Source organism: Bolinopsis microptera, chromosome 12 (assembly GCF_026151205.1).
Source record: "Bolinopsis microptera isolate Bmic1 chromosome 12, MBARI_Bmic_1.0, whole genome shotgun sequence".
Taxonomy (NCBI): domain Eukaryota; kingdom Metazoa; phylum Ctenophora; class Tentaculata; order Lobata; family Bolinopsidae; genus Bolinopsis; species Bolinopsis microptera.
The window spans coordinates 4,906,175-4,921,754 of NC_087083.1; the positions used below are offsets into that span (position 1 = coordinate 4,906,175).

The 15,580-nt window shown below is 36.6% G+C and overlaps 1 protein-coding gene and 1 long non-coding RNA gene across 2 annotated transcripts; one reads left to right on the forward strand and one right to left on the reverse strand.

Annotated features, from left to right (window-relative positions):
• Positions 1-399: 399 nt before the first annotated feature.
• Positions 400-807, reverse strand: LOC134824533 (uncharacterized). The gene has a single exon (XM_063836440.1). The coding sequence runs from the start codon at positions 805-807 to the stop codon at positions 400-402; it is 408 nt and encodes a 135-aa protein (XP_063692510.1).
• A 7,352-nt stretch (positions 808-8,159) lies between these two features.
• LOC134824180 (uncharacterized) lies at positions 8,160-15,243 on the forward strand. The gene is made up of 4 exons (XR_010161358.1): positions 8,160-8,279; positions 8,814-8,922; positions 9,132-9,215; positions 12,273-15,243. It is a non-coding gene; the product is annotated as an uncharacterized LOC134824180 (long non-coding RNA).
• Positions 15,244-15,580: the final 337 nt, after the last annotated feature.

Genomic DNA, 15,580 nt, shown 5'->3' on the forward strand with positions numbered 1-15,580 from the left:
ATCCTCATGGGACATGAGCCGATCAAATAGAATAGTCAAAGAATATGTGAACTCTAACTAAGCACTGTAAATACATTATTTGTTGCCACGAATCCGCCGCGATTTTTCGATATTTTGCCGCGAATATGCCGCGATTTTCGAAATTCCCGCCGCGAATTAGCCGCGAATTAGCCTAGTTTGGCTTGTCGCGGTGCCGCGATTTTTGGCGAAAATAACCGCGAAATCCTTTTGTCCCTGGTCCACATCACTGACTGGAACGAAGGGGAGAGCTCCAATCTGCATGAAGGACTTTCTGGTAGGAGAGTTGTCGATAGAGTAGTCAGCAGCAAGTCCCTCGCTCTGCAGGTGTCTCCACAAGGACGGGAGAGGTCAGGTAGTTAGGAGGAATCACCAGGTCTTCTAAGGAGATGGGTTGACAGGATGGGAGTAGGCTGCCAGTCTGGCTCGTCTGACTAGTCGTGCCAAGGACTTGGGATCACAGTTGAGCCGGGACGAGGCTTCGAAGGATAGTCCAGCGACAGAGTCTGCAACAATCTGCTTAGTTGAGTTCTCAGTAGTAGCTGCGAGGGTCTTCATTTTAGACTTGGAGCGGTGGGCTGCAATTTGTGCTGGTTGAGATTCGTGGTCATGAGGGGTAGCAGAACAGAAGGTGTCCTGGACAAGGATCAGGCGGGACTTGCACTTGTTGCACTTCCAGTAGGTCTTGTCTTCCTTCTTTCTGTTAAGGTGGTAGAGGTGACCATCGTAGAGGACGTTGCGGCTGCCTTTCTTTCTGCCAGGAATAAACTCGATGGATGAGGAAGACATAGTGGTATAAGATAAACACAGGCGTTGCGGGTTTATATATAATTCCCGCTAGCTGATTGCAGATTGAGATACCGAGCATGTGAAGGTTCACATCACTGTATTGTCGTATAGCAGGTCATTATGGATGACTTGATCCGAACCAGTTCTCGTTAGGGCTCCTCGTTGCGTACGTAAGTCTGTGGATCACATGTCTGACAGGCCCCATAGCAAGCACTCCCGGCTCAGATCATGTCATGATATTAGAACTAGTGAACTAAGATCAACTGGTAGGGATTGAGGTACATTTTCGGATCCCTAACGGACTAAATCACTACCAGTAGTGATATTTGGGTGGTAGTGATTCCGTCCGTTAGGGATTCAGTCCTACAATCGTCGTAGATCACAATGCTGGCAAGCATAACCGTTGCCCTTATATTCACAACACTATTTACCCCCCTATACTATTATATCCCCTTTATTGTTTTCCAGGCATTAAGACTCATCGAAAGTAGTTCAGCAGGTATATTTAAGTTCAAAAAATTCTAATTCAATGTTAAAGATGACAGGAATAAGAAATAGTTATGTGGAGGTTTTTAAGAAATTTGCGCAAATACGCACCAGCGTGTTATACGAAATTAGGTAAAAAACCCAAAATCGCCATATTCAGGTGCCTTAAAAACCATGTTCAAATTGAGTTAGAGATCTGAAACTTTGCAGGGCGTCTATACCTTGTCCAAATCGACTGTAAAAAAAATGTCATGTTTCAGGAGTATCGGGAAACGGGTTTTCTGGAACCCCTGTTTTACAACAGATTGTCGTGAAGTATAGTATATAATATGTATAGACGCTTTTGGCAGTCAATTGTAGCCTACATTTAAGTGTCCGTAGATTCAAAAGTATAAAAGATACAGTCATTTCGAACCACAGGTTTTAAAGATAATTGTTTATACTATAGGCCTTACACTGTGCTTTCAGCAATACTCATAGTTTACATTATAGCGAAAAATAATTTAACGTCATCATCATCACTTGATGACGTCATCAAGTTAAGTGTTTTTAAAACTTGATTTTTGACAAAATAACAACTTTTCAAATCGATTTTAAACCATTATGATTAAGGAGTAATTTTATTCAAAATCTGAGGACATTTTCATCTTAGATAATTGTTCAAGCATTCTGAAAATCTACCGGAAAATTTTCCTTCCTTGCTCCTTCATAAAGATATTCGCTATTGAAGTTAGTGCTTTTTTGAAGAATAATTTTATAAAAACACAAAAGTTGTGAATTAGTATTCTCTGTTGTTGGGCCATCCCTTGGGTTGTGGAGCTCAATTGTGCTTCCTAAAGGTCTCAATTGTGTTATAGGCTAGTTTTAAAGTTGAAAATCGAAAAGTTGCACACGTGGGGACACGCCCAAATTTATTTAAAATAGCTAAAATCACTGAAAATCGTTATTTTCACGATTTTTATCAACTTTGGAGTCCCGTTGTGATCCAAGTTCTTTTTGAAATCTTCTGAAACTTTGCATGCTTATCAAACTATATATAAAATACCACTATGCAAAAATTTACGGTGATTCAATATTGTATGCGCACGCAACGTCCGCTCAAAGTTTGCACTTGCGAAAGGTGAGAATTTTGCTCATTCGTGATTTCGAACATATTCTGCTTTCCCACGATATTTAAATGGCATTATATATGAATTTAATGCCAACTTGAATGAGTAAAAAGTGTGTTATCGACAGATATGCATACCTAAAACAAGGAAACGTTTTCAAAGGTAAAATTTCGAAATCGTTGAAATTACCTCCTTATTAATGAAGTTTCGACTGTGTAAATTATCCTGACATTATAATCAAAAAGAGATGATATTTGACCAAAACCCATAATCATGGGTAGAATGAACCGCTGCCAGTGTCTCTCTTTTCCAAACAAAAGAAAATGATATTAATTTGAGGAACCGTCCGCAAATGCAAATTGATACCGAGAATGAAATCGGTCGCTCGCTTTTCCCATTCATTCACGGCTTACGAATTGTAATAAATAAAGCTTATTGAATAGGAAAAGCGAGCGACCGATTTCATTCTCGGTATCAATTTGCATTTGCGGACGGTTCCTCAAATTAATATCATTTTCTTTTGTTTGGAAAAGAGAGACACTGGCAGCGGTTCATTCTACCCATGATTATGGGTTTTGGTCAAATTCTACAATGATAAATATTGTAACACACGTGCGGCGCGCAAAATTCAGGGAAACGTCTTCTGCACTCGTAAATGGAAACCGCGAAATCTTTTTTCATTTTATTGATCGCGCAAGTACTGGGCCATGAATAATAAAATATATATAATATCGCGCGCGCGATCGATCGATTTATCGCATCGATCACGCGCTCGATCGTGCGACGCGAATTTCGCTTATATTTATTACATCTTCAATCTTATATTATTTGTAGGTTTACAACCTACCAGGACGCGCGCCGATTTGGACTCGTCGACGGTCCAATATATGGAACAGATATTTTACGAGTACCTTACAAGACTTTTTTGTGGCGGACCAATTTGCGACGACCGAAATTTTGGCGGTCCGAAAATATGGCGAAATTGAACAAAGACCGTCACATTTCGGACGTCACAGAAAATAAGGGTATTTTTCATCATTTTTGTGACAGTAAGCAGTAAGGAAATTTTTGAAATTCGGTAAAATCATGTTCAAACTTAGTCTGTATTAAGACTGTAAGACTTTCATGTTAGCACATACATGTATTTTAATGCAAATTTAAACTGTATTGCTTGACATTCAATTCGTCATTGGTGTGGTGATAATTTGTCCCAAGATGCCAGAATTTATTTATTTATTTTACTTGATATTACTTTTTAGAAACAAAATAAAGCAGTGAAGGCACAGTCATTGAAATAAGCTAAAAGATAATGCGACGGATTCTATTACGACGACCGAAATTTTGGCGGTCCGAAAATATGGCGAAATTTTCGGAAAACCGCCACATTTCGTACGTTATAAATATGTCTTGTAAGGTATCACCCGTTAATATATTATAAGCTGTTAGTGAAGTCAATCCTGATCAAAATATTCACTTCAATCCCGTGATTCTCGAAAAACTGGATTACAGAAAATCGGGATTCCCGGAAGCAATTTCAAATTTGCGCTTATGCCTTATATCTGCATTGTGCATGCTTGTCATACGTTGTATGACCCGCCTGTATCGTAGAAACTCTACAAGGGTCCGGGTAGTGAAAGTGAAACGACCGTGGGTGGTGGGGTCACAACGTGATACAAGTGCATGTCCCTTAGCTCTGTTTCAGTGATCCAGAGACCAGATTGTCCCGATGTTCAAAATCCCCAGTTCATGGCAGCAGATATAACGCAATCGGCCACTAACTGACGAAGATTTTGTTATTTCTGATGAAGACAGTATATCCGATATCGGCTATTTTTGCAATCTCGCCCGATTCGGGTTGTGGACCAGATCACAGATGGAGTTCCAGTCTGTCTTCTCAAGACATGTGCTCAAGAACTGTGCCAACCTATTACATCTATCTGGACGGAACCATACACCCTGGGACTTGTACCCAAATTCTATAAGGAGACACACATTCCTCCTCTCTACAAAAAGGGAAACCGGGCACATGCAGTGAACTACCGTCCCGTTGCCCTCACTTCACACATCATCAATATCTATGAGCGCATTCTACGGAGCACCTTGGTCAATGGTCAAGTACTTGGATGAAAATGAAATTCGGTTTGATAATCAACATGGATTTCGTTCAGGAAGGAGCTGTTTGACTCAGCTTCTTAGCCATTTCGATGACATGATCATGAGAGGCCTTTTGAGTGGGTCAGATACTGATACAATATATCTAGACTTTGCGAAGGCCTTCGACAAAGTGGACCATCGTCTTCTCATTGATAAATTGCAAAAGTATGGATTCAACGGAAGGATTCTTAAGTGGCTGGAGTTGTTGTTCTGAACGGGGTGTCTTCCTTCGCAGCCTTGGTTATCAGTGGTATCCCCCAAGGAATCGATCTTGGACCCATCCTTTTTATACTCTTTATAGATGACATGAAGCTTTGTGTGACTGGTTCAATTATAAGATTATAAGATTCTTTGCTGATGACACCCGTTTACTGAAGCACATATATATACAGAACAGGATGTTATCGTTCTTCAGCAAGATCTCGACCATGTTATTGCTTGGGCCAAACGTAATAACATAGTTTTACATGAGGATAAATTTGAGCTCCTTATAGTTCACCGGGGGAATCCTAATGAGAGTCCATGTATGAGCTGCCTTCTGTATTAACAAGTGAAAGGCTTAACTGAGGTCCACAAACTTTAGATTGTGCATTGGCGACTTATACAAGTATTACTGGCCAAACTATCATCTTTCCCTCACTTTTCTCCTAAAATATATTAATAATTTAATTACCAAAAATCATACGTTCATAAAGTTATACGTTCATAAAGCTACGATAAACAAAAATAATAATAATTACAAAAGAACAACTTCAAACACGACAGCAGGGGATTCCAACAAAACACAGCACACAAAACTAGTGTAAACTAACAACCACAGTCACCTTCCCAGTTCCAGTACTACACCGCTACACGTCATGCATCACAATGTAGAACTAGGAGCTAGAAGTGAGGTGACGGGGTAATCGGTTCTCAAACAAGTAGTCAAGTGTACTGATCATGTCAAACTTCTCCTGAAATCCATGTTTTTCAGCTATTCGTCGGAATTTGTTACTCAACAGCTTCCTATCAAAACCTAATTTAATAAACGCGTTTAACATCAGTTCAACCCGTTTCCTAAAGCCTTCAAACTGATTACAAATTCTAAAAAATCTGACTAGTTGCGACCCAAAAACTCCAATAAGTACATCTCTGGACATATTACTACATTTAGGGGCATATTGGACTATATTAAAAGGGAAATCGTCCCGTTTATCATAAACTTCTACAATAAAATAACCTTCAACTATAGAGATATTCAAATCTAGGACATGAGCACTAGTGTCCTCGGTGTTCTCCTTATTAAGAGTTAAACTATCAGGATAAATATTGGCTACATGCTCCTGGAAGACACCATCAGAATTAATAGTAGTAATGTCATCAATTAACCTAAACGTGTTATTAAGTCTCTTAGCGCTATAATAATCAATCCTATAGAGTTTATCTAAATATTTATACTCATAATAAAAAAGTGTAAGATTAGCAATAAAGGGTCCTGGGTTTACCCCAATAGGGACACCAATAATCTGTCTAAAAGTCATATTCCCCATGCTAAAATATGAATTATCTAAAATAAAATCAATAGTATTAATAAGAGTATCCACGTTAAAACGGAAGGTGTTTTCACGTGGATTCTTGACCCATGCAAAACCACTTTCATATATTGAAATATACGGACACTTACTGTGTTTAAAGTCTAAATTAACGACATCTTTAAGAGCTACTTTGATCTCATCATGTCTGAGATGTACAAAGTCGAAAAGTCATAGGTTTGGACATTACGAGCCCTATCAGACTCCATTATATAGCTATTAAAACAATCTAAAATAGGCGCATTATTGTCAATAATCCAATTACGCTTAATCCCAGTCACTTTAAACAGCATGCGTGAATAACTACAAATTTGACTGTAGACAGCTTTAAGTCCAAGAGTAAGGCGCTGTGCAATTGGTTTAACTGTACAGCAAGCGTAAGACACTACAAACCGCTGAGAAAACTTGGGTTTATGGAATTTAGGGAAAAGTACTATATGGGGTAAAACATCGTCCTTATTCGTATCATCAATATTTAACACATCCTTCATAAAAGTTTTCTGTAACTTACAAATCTCCTGGGTATTGGATTCCGTGATATGAGAATATGAAATAGAATTAGTCATACATTCATTCAAAATGGTATCTAAATAAAAACGTTTACAAATTATAGCGACATTTTTCGATGCCTTGTCCACGGGACAAATAACAAAATATTTATGAAAATATTCCAGCTCCGCTTCAACAAATGGGTCAGAAAAGACTGAAACCACATCACTGCTACGTTTATATCGCTTTTTTAAACAATCAACGGCATCAGTTAGTAATTCTCGGAATTTCTCCTTCCACCCATCAAAGCAGACTAAAGCTACTTTCTCCTTTTCACTCCAACTCTTAACAAACTTATCTAAATTCTCTAAAATAGTACGTTGAGCAAAATTAAAATCTAGAACTGCGGGTTCCTTGAAACTAGGCCCTTTAGAAATAATATTCCTTAGCATCTGATTACTAATAATAGAAACATCCCCTGTAGCGACATGATTACAATCGCCGTTAATATATTCCTCATGCTTATTACATATACAATCATAATCTTCAATACACTTAAAATCGTTAACCGTATCATTATAATTAAATAATTTACTAGATATTTTAGGCGTGTTAGTGAATACAACTGAAGGTTCATTAATATTACATTGGCTAATATAGGACTTTAAAGATTTATCCCTGAAAATTCTGGGTAAATTTATCATATCAATAGCCTTATTAACAAATTTAACTTTAAACATGAATTTCTGTTTCTTTTTAGAAACTTTAGGGCATTTCCATACATTAAACGGCTTAATTTTATACATTAAAAGATCTGTAATCACAAAATGGGCATGTCTGCGTAGAATATCATGCTTCAAAACATTATCATTAAAAACATTATCTAAATATAATTCTCTAACTTTATTCAGTTTATCACGTTTCAAAGGGAATAAAATACGTTTAGTTTTAGTAATACATGAGGTATGAAAAGGTTCATTAACAATCAATAGTAAACTATTTACGATATTTAAAACATCGATACTGCCAGACCCACTACTCCAAGACCTCCTTCTCCTGCTCTTCAAGGAAGTAAACTTAGCAAATTCACAATTGTAATAACCTTTGTCAAACACAAACATACAAGGTGTCTGGCCTGACCTCTAGTAGGTAGTATGCATGTGATGGGGGTGATTCTGAATGATTCTTCAAAAATACATCGATTAAAGTTGGTTTGAACTGCCTGGGGCCCTTTCAGAAATATCTCGAAGTTTCGGTGTACGGCGATGTAGTACTAGTACTCCGTTTTCTGAAGAGCTACTCAGCATTTTACGAAACACTGACGTAAGACCTGTAACACTATACTCTACTGCGGTACATCACGTGGTCTGACTTATTACCAATGTGGTATTCAAGTGACCTGCATATTATCTCAGTAACATAATATTATAAGCCTACTCTAGCGCGTCACGGGACAGTGGGACACCACGTGACAGTACCACGTGACTCACGACAGAGCATTCCTCTCTGATTACATTATTACATTATTCTACTCACAATCTTTGTCTTGAGCTCACCGTGCTGTTTTCTTTATTGTTTAAACTCGCACTCTCGTTATCTTCAACTGTGTTTCTTTGATTTCCGGACTTAAAGTTGATCATCTTGGGCGTTTGATACATATCTGGTAGGTTAGTATATTGATATATATCTGGTACTTGGTAGGTTATATAATTATCATACCATATTATGTGGACCCAAATTCTTATCTAAATTGATTTGTGACCTGTACTGCAAAAATGACCATCGATAGCTATAATTAGATAAAAAGAATCGTTTCATGGTACAGTTAATAGTCACTGATAGAAGTTGGAACAGTGCCAATCATCAGTGCCCGAATTATCATCTGTCCGCCTAATTCGAGCGTTTTACCAATTTGATATAATGTAATGCTTCTGCTTGTCAGCTGAGCACCTTTTTCGGAAACTAAATAAAAACTCACAAGTAATTTAAATATGATGATTATCATCTTATATTTATCGTTCAAACTATAAAGTACCTGACCTTAACGGGTGATACTCGTAAAATATCTGTTCCATATATTGGACCGTCGACGAGTCCAACTCGGCGCGCGTCCTGGTAGGTTGTAAATCTACAAACCTGACCATATTCCATAAGATGTTGAATGTTCACGATTGTTGATGATCGCAAACATTTTCAGACAGAGGTATCCAGTGGTATACGAGTGACAAGCTTCATTACTGAGGCATTGAATCTACTTCCTAACTGTGTTATTACGAATCAAGAAGAACCTAGTACACAAATTTCAAGTGAGTTCCTTTGCTTTACAACCTATTTTATAAGGCCTCCTTTTTTTATTAACAATTCTGTTATTAATAATTTTATTTCACTATTCGTGTAATTCTCATTTTACTCGTTTTGTGGTTTAATTTACTAATCTACAAGTTTATTCTCCGTGATATGTAATCACAGCACGATTTACTATTATTATTAATTAACATTATGTTTAATATTTTAGGTACTGGACCCAGGCCTGCAATCATTCAGCGTTTATAACTTCTTCCTATTAACTGTAAAGCTCAACACCAACCTTTACATTAAGGTAAATATACATTTGTTTAGTTCATATTCCGATATTAGTCTTGAATGATGACTCCTGATTCACATTTACAAATATTAATAGCTTGAACGGGCTGAGTAAGTTACATCCGAATCCCGACGGCACTCTCGCCGCACTCTCGTGGCACTATGCAGGCGGCACTCTCGCGGCATAGTAGCGACTTAGTGCCAACTTGTAATAATGTTCGCTTCAAAGTATTACCCTTTATTTACTAGCTTTGTCAATCGCTCTATCAGCATCATCTGATGACGTGTCACATGCTATTAAATTATGGGCGTTCCGATAACATTCCGGCAGGATACACTTGAGGTATCACATTATAGAGATAACGAGTCCTACAGATGTTCTAGAATCTGGATTGGTATGACGTAGACATAAATTAGGACGTGAGGTGTGCCGTGTGTCATGTGAAATGTGAATGTTACGTTGTACCTAGCAAACAAGTCACAGAACAAGGTACCTATATAAGACGAGCTCCATAGGAAAATAGTGTCAGTTATCTGTTCTATCAACTTTATACTTCTCAGCGTGGTGGCCCAAGGACCCACGTAACGTTCCCTCCACCATTCTTCCATAGCACATAGTTGTACTTTATCTTTCCAAATTAAGCCTCATCGTTAGTTGTTAGCATTGTGTGAATTAGCCTTCCTTTTTAAAGAATTATAATATTGATATTAATATTTGTGTGCAATTCTCACTACTCGTTTTGTGGTTAAATTTACTATTACTATAATACACAGCTCCATGGCACCAGGCGGCAGGCACGCTATTTTTAAGCTGTAAGATTAAAAAAACTCACGCGGAGTATATCAAATTTCAGTGATAAGGATCAAAACAACTTCAAACTTATTCGAGCAACTACTTCCTAACTGTAATCTATCTTGTGACTTCACAAGATAGATTCATTTATATAATTTTAATGATTGTTCAGGTGGGAAATAACTATCATAGAACCGCGATACTAAATTAATGATGAATCATGAAAGTATACTAGTCTGAGAAAAAATGATATGGAGTATGGACTAAGAGATTTCAGATCTGAAAAGGCTATAACCGGGAAGCATTTAATCTAAAATCAACACGGAAATTGGGTACAGTCCGACCGGCTATTAACTTGACTCATGAATGTTATGTAATTTTTGCAATATATAAAGATAAAATTAGCATCTACATTCTACATGTATAACTAGAAGCGCCACAATTTTTGGGAAAAGGGGTTACAAAAGGGAGCATAATAAATGTTATCATTAATTTTTGGAATCAACACACTGCTTTATACAAACAAAATCGTCTCTTTTCAACAAAGTAATAAACATTTTATCGGCTCTTATTATTTGACGCTGCTCCTAATATATTATAATTCGAAAAGATCTGGCTTTTGACGCATCAGTTACACAGTTATATAACTACTGTTTTATAGGAAAATAAGGAAACACACCACTGAAACAAACCTCGGACCCTCTATTCAATTCAAGGCACTAAACGCAAAACGACCACTGAACGACCACTGAACAAGTAAGTCATTGAAATGAAATGAAATGAAATGAAATGAAATGAAATGAAATGAAATGAAAATGAAATGAAATGAAATGAAATGAAATGAACTGAAATGAAATGAAATGAAATGAAATGAAATGAAATGAAATGAAATGAAATGAAATGAAATGAAATGAAATGAAATGAAATGAAATGAAATGAAATGAAATGAAATGAAATGAAATGAAATGAAATGAAATGAAATGAAATGAAATGAAATGAAATGAAATGAAATGAAATGAAATGAAATGAAATGAAATGAAATGAAATGAAATGAAATGAAATGAAATGAAATGAAATGAAATGAAATGAAATGAAATGAAATGAAATGAAATGAAATGAAATGAAATGAAATGAAATGAAATGATGTGCTTGTATACCGCCCATATTGTTAGCAACTGACACAAGTGTCAGGTACTAACCATGTCAGAGCGGTTCTAAAGGGCGAAGTGAAAATATCCAGCAACAAACAACTAATCATCTCAAAAACAAATCTATTCAGGAAAATTAAAACTATAAATTCATCATATAGTAATCATAGGAAGATTCTTGATATATATATCACACTACGAATAACAATAAACCACCAGAAAACACTTCAAAAGTAACATAATATACTTATAGGAATCATAGGAAGGTTTATTAATATATTAATACACTTTGCACTAATAAATAAAGATACACCCTCGGCCCTCCAGGCTCCAACAAATCATAAGAACAAAGAAAAAACAGCACTAATCACATACGTTCATATAAATAATTTTAAGGCTACCTTTAAAACTGCCTTCGTTGCGTAGTGATCGTATCTCCCAGGGAAGTGAGTTCCATGCAGTTGGTGCGTAGTTGGTGAATCGACGTTGATCAATCCTACTATTTGTAGTTTTATAATTACAGTAGTCGAGCTACAGTAATTTTAGAAATAGCTTCTTTCAGAAGATTAGGTAGGACTTCACTCAATTGTCTCTTAATTATGTTTTCTAGTGTTTGGCTGTCCTGTTCCGGAAGGGGGACAAGTGAGGTCTTTGATAGATCAATAGCTCTGGAGTCTGGTTGCAATGATGTATAGTTCTTTACAAAGCTTGAAAATATGTTCTTTCTTGTTGCTGGAGGCTATATTTGTTAAATCTTTTGCTTGGTGAATTGTTTTCTTACCTTGAAAGGAATTTTCGTTGATTAGGTCGAGCTCCTCTTCCAGTTTCTTCAAGTCATCCATACTCCATATCTGCTAATGAAATCAAGGTCCTATACCCAAGATAAGCTGTAAGTTTTTAGAAAAACTTAAACAGCTACAGTAACGTAGATCTGGGTGTGTATGGTAACAATAGAAACCTCAAATTATTTGTTATATAGTAGTGTTGAAAGTATTAAAACTTAAAAATATTAATTGAAATTTAGTAATTATGTACCACGAGAGCTGTGTGATAATATAAGAACCTAAGTTGATCCTGGAATCTTCGATCTTTCAATCTGCATCGATCCCCCTTACAGCTGATTTCATTTCAGATATATCAATTGATCAACAATGGATAACTATTTGGAAATAGGCAAACAAATATACGAAGAATATTGCTCAACGGCTGAAAACCTGCCCACAATGCTTCCAAGAGCACCAGAGCAGACCTACATTGATGTATATCCAGATGAAGATCAGCCCGGTCTCAGCTTTACAGATGACGTCAGACGACATCAATTAGGCTACGAGACCGAAGTTAAGGTGTATAGGGCTTTAGAAGAGGTAGATGGAAACTTTATTGTTCTTCACAGCTTCAATTACACGCATCATCAATATCGTTTGTGTGCAGGTAAAAGTCATATCCGAAGAAGATGTTCTAAATGTAAAGGCAAGAATGCAGAAAATCAGGAGGGGGTTTGTGACTTTCTCATCATTTGTGCGGACAGTTTCATTATCATCGAGGTAAAGAACATGGATAATGTTGGAGAGGTTGTGGAATGTGAACCAGACTTCCACCTGTGTTCAATTGGCGAGGACTGGCAACCTCAGTGTAACAGAGACCAGCAGTTGAAAGCATTGAATGGAACGTTCCAGAAATCAGTCAAACAAAGAAACAAGATTGTTGAACTGATCGAGTGTATGGATAAAGATGCAAAAATTCTTCAGTTCACTGCCTATCCTAATTTTAGTAAACAGTTTAAAGATGAGTTTCAATTTAGTGAGATGACAGGACTCCGGTTAAGTGATGATGAACTGTCGACTATCATATTTGAAGAAGATTTATCCACTTTTAATGCTTGGTGGAAAGACAATGTAACTGTGGCCATATCATCCGTCAGAAGATTTCCTGAAGAAACGGTATCGAATACAGAAATGCCAATATCTGGATACAACCAGGATTCTCATGAGAAAGCAAGGAACATTTTACTAGCCATATGGGCCACAGAAATACGCAGGTGTGATAAATCCAAGTGCAGTTTAGCACGATGTATTTTTGATATCAACAAACAACTTAGGGAAGGTCGCATTACTTTCGAGCCTAAAAGAGGTGAACAACGTAATCATAATCCCGGTGTGGTAAAAGCTCCTGATGTCATAAGCCGCTATGTTGGAATTTTAAACCTCACTATAGAACAAAGTGTAGTGTTCGAAAGAGACGAAAACCTGCAATGGATAAATGGACCTGCGGAGGCAGGTAGAACTGTAATATTATGTGGTAAAATGTTACAACTTATACAATCTGACGCGAATAATAAAGTTGTGTTATTAAAATACAATGGAGAGGGCAACAACTCTCAACATTATCAGAGTGCATTGAAAAATTGTAGTGTAGAATACGAGGTGATTAACTATCGCAATTTTGATGATCGAGTAGCAGAGAGCAACTGTCCAGTTATCATAGTCGAGATAACACGTTATCTTCATGTGCAACAATTGATTGAACGACTCAGTGGAGTTAGTGACCGTCATTTGTTTTTGGACGATGTACAGGTGACTTGGTACCGTAGCACAGCTGAAGAGTGTACTGATCTAATAGATTTGTTGTTAGAGTTGTCGTCAAATAAATGTGTATGGATAGGGTGTGACTTTTCACAGGCTTGGGTATTTCTAGGCCCAAAGTATACTATAGATTTCGCTAATGTACTGGTTCGCAAACTATCGACTAGTCAGCGAGCAAATTTATCGAGAAGTCTTACAATTAGCAGTGATTTGTACAATATTCTATATGTGATAAGAGATACATTTATTAGACTGTCTAGGCTATCTTCTGACTCTGAGAGATTTGATGATGTTCTTTTGGAAATTGTATCACCCGACCTCGCACAAGGGCATTTTATTCATGGGCCAATACCCGTCATACATGCTTTCAATAACTATGATATAGGACCGATTGGTCATGCATTTTGTATTGAATTAGATGAAATGTGTAAAAATGATGAAATGAATTATTCTGAAATGGGTATCGTTTACAATGATGACAGGAGAGATATAAGAATGTTAATTAAAGACGTTGTTGATAGACGATGTATTAACTCTGAATATAAGATAGCAATTTGCCACAGTAGGAAGAGTTTTTCTGCTGAGTGGCCAGCAGTAATTGTATTGCACAAAGTGTGCAGGTACATTGAGAAAGACTTGATCACACTTCAATTAGAAATATCCAGAGCCCGTGTTTACTGCTCTGTTCTTTTATACCCAGAGAAGGGTAAAGATTTAGGCGATTATGGACATATTTCAGATATTTTAGATAAACTGAAGGGTCGTGCACGCATTTTAAAATATTGAATTTGCAGTTCGCACTGCTCTTGAAGATGTTTCATAAAATGATAAATATATGGCATGGATTTTTCTGAACGATCTTCTTTTATAGATCACAAAACATATTTTATAAGCTCAAACATCAAAGGAGCGTTCCTTAATAATATTTATCAGTGTTTACTGCTCTGTTCTTTTATACCCAGAGAAGGGTAAAGATTTATACGATTATGGAGTATGGATATATGGCCATGGGGTCGTTCACATATTACGTAATCACTGAGCGGGAGGGGGGCTTCTAAATGATTACGCTAGTGTAATTTTGACACAATAGCTATGTGTAAAACTGATTAAGGAGGGGGAGAGGGGGTCAAAATTGACCAAAAGGTGATTACGTATTATGTGAATGGTCCCATATTTCAAATCTTTAAATAAACTGGATGATCGTGCAAGCATTTTTCCCTGAAGTTTTTATTGAAAAGTAAGTTCAATAAACTTCTTTCCCCTGATCTGAGCATCTTTCCGTGCTTAACTTATCGCTCCTAACCTTCCCAATGATATTGGGCGACTAATCTTATGTAAAGTATGAGTTTTGCCAGTCATGAAAACTAATAATCTTTAACTGATAATTTTGAAATACTAGAAGCTAGTGTATCTTAGTTATTATTTTGACAACCTTGACTTATATGGAATTACTTTTTTACTTTTGTGTTAAATTTGATTGAGAGTTGAGAAATTTGTAAAAATTTTACATGTTTTTGATAACCAGGAACGTTTCTATGAATCTTACAGCCCCGAATGGGGAAAACTACCTAAAATATTTCAATTTCTCTGCCTTTTCTCTGCAAATTGGAATCATCACGATCAAAACTTTTAAAACTTATTTGATTTAATCTTCATTCAGCTAATGGTTATTCGATATGATAGCAGTGGATCCTCTCTAAGCTGAAACATCTAGATAAAAACAGTGGAACAGTTAAGCCATATAATCCATCCACCAATTAATTGCAAACATACGTCATACATAGCAGGTAAACAGTAAATAAGTTGGCAATATCAAATATAACCTTAACAACTTTTATATTAATACAAAATCTTTGAT